The 4,350-nt window shown below is 47.4% G+C and overlaps 1 protein-coding gene across 6 annotated transcripts in view; it reads left to right on the top strand.

Moving 5' to 3' along the window:
- The window catches only part of AOAH (acyloxyacyl hydrolase), a 191,919-nt gene that overhangs the window by 165,040 nt on the left and 22,529 nt on the right, over positions 1-4,350 (top strand). For all 6 annotated transcript variants that reach the window (XR_003679783.2, XR_008617356.1, XR_003679784.2 and 3 more), the window contains 2 exons: positions 3,510-3,568; positions 3,651-3,710. Coding sequence is in view for 2 of the 6 variants with exons in the window: in XM_024130149.3 (XP_023985917.1) it covers positions 3,510-3,568; positions 3,651-3,710 (119 nt within the window). In the remaining 4 variants the exon portion in view is untranslated. The remainder of the gene's footprint in view (positions 1-3,509; positions 3,569-3,650; positions 3,711-4,350) is intronic.

The raw sequence follows: 4,350 nt of genomic DNA on the forward strand, positions 1-4,350 counted from the left end.
CACACACACACACACACACACACACACACACACACAAAGAAAATGCCACAGCATCAGATATGCAGGTAGTGGAGGCCCAGAACAAGAATGGGTGTCTTCCTGACTCCTGCTGGGGAGGAAGGGGGTAGCATCATTCCTCTTAGCCTTGTCTGTGGGTCACAACCCAGTCACTGCCTGGCTGCCAAGGGCTGTGACAGCCCCACAGGCTCTACCAGCAGTTAAAATTCCTGGTGAGAATGTTTTGTCTTTTTGAGGAATTACCGGAAAGTAAGTCTCACACATTAGGATTATACATTCATAGATCTTTCAAGAAAGTTTATGTTTGACCACGGATGATTCCTCTCAGGCACAGTCTATGAGGAAGGCAATCTTTCCATTAATATGTCTGAGATAACTATTATGTGCTTTGAGGGTAAAAATGATGTTAAGATGAAGTCCTTGTCCTCTAAGGAAAGGACAAATAGTATATAGATCCTGGCGGTGAAATTACCGAGGGCCAATGACACTTTTCTAAGCCATATGCATTCAGGGAGCTATCCAAAGCTCCCTGATCAAGAAATCTGGGAGTGCTGGCTACAAATAAGTCTGCAAGTCAGCCTTCCTTGAAGGGCCTCTGCCACAAAATATCCACAAAAACTCCATTTTGTCCCAATTACTCTTAAACTTGAAACCTAATGTATTTTAAAATACCTTGTAGTATACCTTCAATTTTATTACTGGCTTCCTCCCTGTCTAAATTAACATGGTTTTACCAAGGTTTAATACACTCAGATGGTATTTCATGAAGGTGTGGCTGGTCTTTGTTAGTACTAAGCTCTTACGGTAGCTAAAATTTCAGTTGTGGTCCCAGCATTAAATAAATGCCAAAGACTTTGCCCTAAAGAACATACACATGACTGAGACTCGAGCTGCTACTATAGGAGCTGGGGTAGATCCCTTGATCTTCACAGGGAGCATATGGTATCAACTGGGCCAACCCACAGGCTCCCCCCCCCGCCCCCCACACACACACTGATGGTTCCTGACCCCTGTGGGATAGCCCTCTGCCCCTGTCCTGGGCATTCATGACCACCTTTCTTCACCAGACTCACTTTCTAACCAGGGAGGCACAGACAACACCTCTTTGCACGTAGGTACAACATGTAGGTAGGATCAGTCTTTATACCAGGGCTTCTTGATATGGAAGAATACCATTAAAGTAACAAGGAGAAAAAGTCATACATAAAAAGAAAGAGCGAATAACTGACTGACAGTTCCAATCAGTGGAGAAAAGCATAAGAACTGTTTTCCCTCTTCATCGTAAACCCAACACAAGCACTCCCAACCAACCTTCCACATGACCAGCCCCAGAGACACCCTGACCTTTAATAGGCAGAAATACCAGAGAGAAGGGAAACCAACCCATTATACCTTTCCCAGTTTTCTTCTAACTACAGCTAATGTGTGCTTATCCTGTCCACAGACCCACCTACTCACCTAAGAATTTCCCCTCCATCAACCTGGTCCAATTAGAGCCAGTGCCAGAATAGCAAGGACATGAAGGGGAGGGAACAGAGATTGTTCCAGAAGGAGGATATGCCTTGTGGTCTCATCCTAACGTGTTCGGGGACCTCAGCAGTAAGACAGTAGGAAGAGGGGAGTAAGCTGGGATGCAACGAGGCTATGGCTCAGCTTAGCCCCCAAAGGGGAGCCAGCAGATGAGCTTCCAGTATCCAGGAGCAGGATAAACTCCAGTCCCTCTGGATATCAGAACAGTCCAGTCTTGCAGGTGGGGAGGGAGAGGGTGCAGGAGTGTTATTTACGGTCAGGCATGAGGTGCCACCTCCAGCAGGTTGAAGAGACTTCATCCACTGGGCGGGGAAAAGAGAGAGGCCACCAGGTGAGAGTCAGGGCCAAGCAGGGGGTCAGGGCCCCAGCCAAGCTCCCTAAGGTTTATGACAAGGCCCCCTGTCCCAACAAAGAAACAAGATGGCAGGGGGAAGGCTGCCTCTCAGCAGGGGGCGAGAGCCAAGTCGTCCGGGCACGTGGAGGATTGAGGGTGGGGAGCGCAGGTTGAAGGTGTCAGTCACTGCAGCTGGGCTGGACTGACACAGGCAGGGACACATACAGAAAGGAGGCAAATTACAAAAGCACACACCAAAAAAAAAAAAAAAAAAAAGAAATAGAGGGAAAGCAGCCTCTGTGATAGAAAGCAGGATCTTGGAGAAAGATGGATCATGGAGCTCAGGGCTCCATGTGGAGCCCATAAAATGAAAGTGAAGACAGAAGCCAGTGGCTTGGGATTCATCTAAAATGTGAAAATGCAGATACCTTGGGAGCACAGAGAAGACCCAGCATGTCACTGTGATTTTAATGGCGATAATGAGCCTGCGGTTTTCCAGTCCTGGGATTCACTCACCCACACAGAGAGATAATATATTTTTCCTCTATGACAAGAAAATTGAAACTATCTTTCAGTCTAACTGATCTGAGGTATAAGTGAAAAATAAGATTGTGTTCTGTCACCTTCAATCTTTCTCTTCGCTCCAAGATAGGCCCTATTATTTTCCTTTATTTTTTCAAGCGTGAGAGAAGTGTTAATGGATAAGACATCGGTCATTCACCGCTGAGATTTGGGAGAACCTGGATTTTGTGTCTCAGCCACAGCATGAAACTTGAATTGCCTCAGTTTGGGGGTGGGGCACGCGATACGGTAGAAGGGGCGGTGGTGGGAGGTGAGAAGAGAGAATAAATAACGCCCCCAGATTCTGGGTCTACAACTGATATTTGGAAAGGCTCTGCATAAACTCACATTTGGCGCTTACCACTTCATGCATATGTACTTCTTTAATCTGCACCAAAAAAATACAGCCTATCTACTAATGACAGCTCAAATAAGATAACCACTGGGCCGTGAAGGGATATAACGAACGTGCTAGCCTCCCCAGTCCGATGGCCACACAAGCACTTGTGGAAAACTTCAGTTCACCAAACTGCAGGACGGTGCACGGTCAGACCTTCAGACCCTCCAGAGTCCCGCCAGGTCCTCAGCATGGGATAATCGGGTCAGACCCGAGTGTTTCATAAACACAAAAGGAGGAGGATTTGGTCAACTCCCACCTTCAATGCTCCCTGGACCCCACAGGGACTTGGCGTTTCATACCATTGCCAGGAGAAAGCCACTGCTCTGCCAGGTCCTCTGTTAGTGGTGTTCTGGTCCATACGGTGCCCTGAATCCCTCTACCTGGGGTCCAGATAAGGTCAGGCCCCTCACACCCTGCCCTAGCCCGTGTGAAGAGCTCGAGATAGGAGTAAACTCCTTGGGGCCGCTCCCCAACCCCAGGTCTGTATTTCTAGAGGGCTCAGAAAGAAGGAAAGCACAGGCATCTTCAAGAGCAATGCCGAATGCAAAGCCAGCGCAGGTCCCTGGAGGCGCCAGCCTTCTGCAAGAGAGGCAGGCTCACCCACCAGGGTCCCTAGGTGACTGCTATATCTGAGTGCATGCAACATGTCAGATCTCTGTTTTCCAGGCCAGCTGAACAAGGACGTGACCTACGCGCATTTCTACTCCTTCCTGAACTGTCTCCAGGTGAGCTCACACTGACTTGTTCCAAAGCTATGTTCCCACAACCAGCACTGTTCTTCTGTAATCAGTGTTTTCCTGCTCTCAGGTCAGCCCCTGCCACGGCTGGATGTCTTCCAATAAGACGCTCCGGACTCTCACTTCAGAGGTAGGGCTGTCGCAGGCCCTTTGATACCGTCTTTGATCATTCTCTCCCTGTGTTTGCTGCAGGGCTTTCACTGGGGATGGGATTTTGGCAGGGCGATGGCCTCCAAGCTGGTGAATAAAAGAAACAAACTCCTGGATGCTTGAGGAGCCAGGAGAATGTGGGGTGCCCTGTCTCCCTCCTTCTGCCTCGCTGAGTCTGTAGTTCTTGCTGGGTTTCTCGATCACTGTCTCTATGTGTGCCTGTCTCTCTTGTACACTCACATGCGTGTACACGCACAAACACACACACGCCTTTGAAAGCTGGTCCTAGGTATATTTGTAGAGTCAGAGAAGTGACGAAGGTTAGGTGTACGCAGGGCTGTAATTCTCCCAAGGTAGGGGACGACCAGGTGCCCCAGAGCCTTCCTTTCTTCTCTGAGAAAGTTTCCCACATTTCTTTCACAGATGGTAAATAATTTCTTTGTAAGGAATTTAGTAAACATTTTTTACAAGGGAAATATATTTCAATTTTTTAAAAACCTTAGAAAATGTAAAAAATACCAAAAATCACTCAAAATCCCACCACCCAAAATTAATATGTATGTATGTCTTTCCAATATTATTTTCATAGATAGTTTTGGTTTTTGTTTTTTTTTTTTTTT

The sequence above is a fragment of the Physeter macrocephalus genome, chromosome 5 (assembly GCF_002837175.3).
Source record: "Physeter macrocephalus isolate SW-GA chromosome 5, ASM283717v5, whole genome shotgun sequence".
Lineage (NCBI taxonomy): Eukaryota > Metazoa > Chordata > Mammalia > Artiodactyla > Physeteridae > Physeter > Physeter macrocephalus.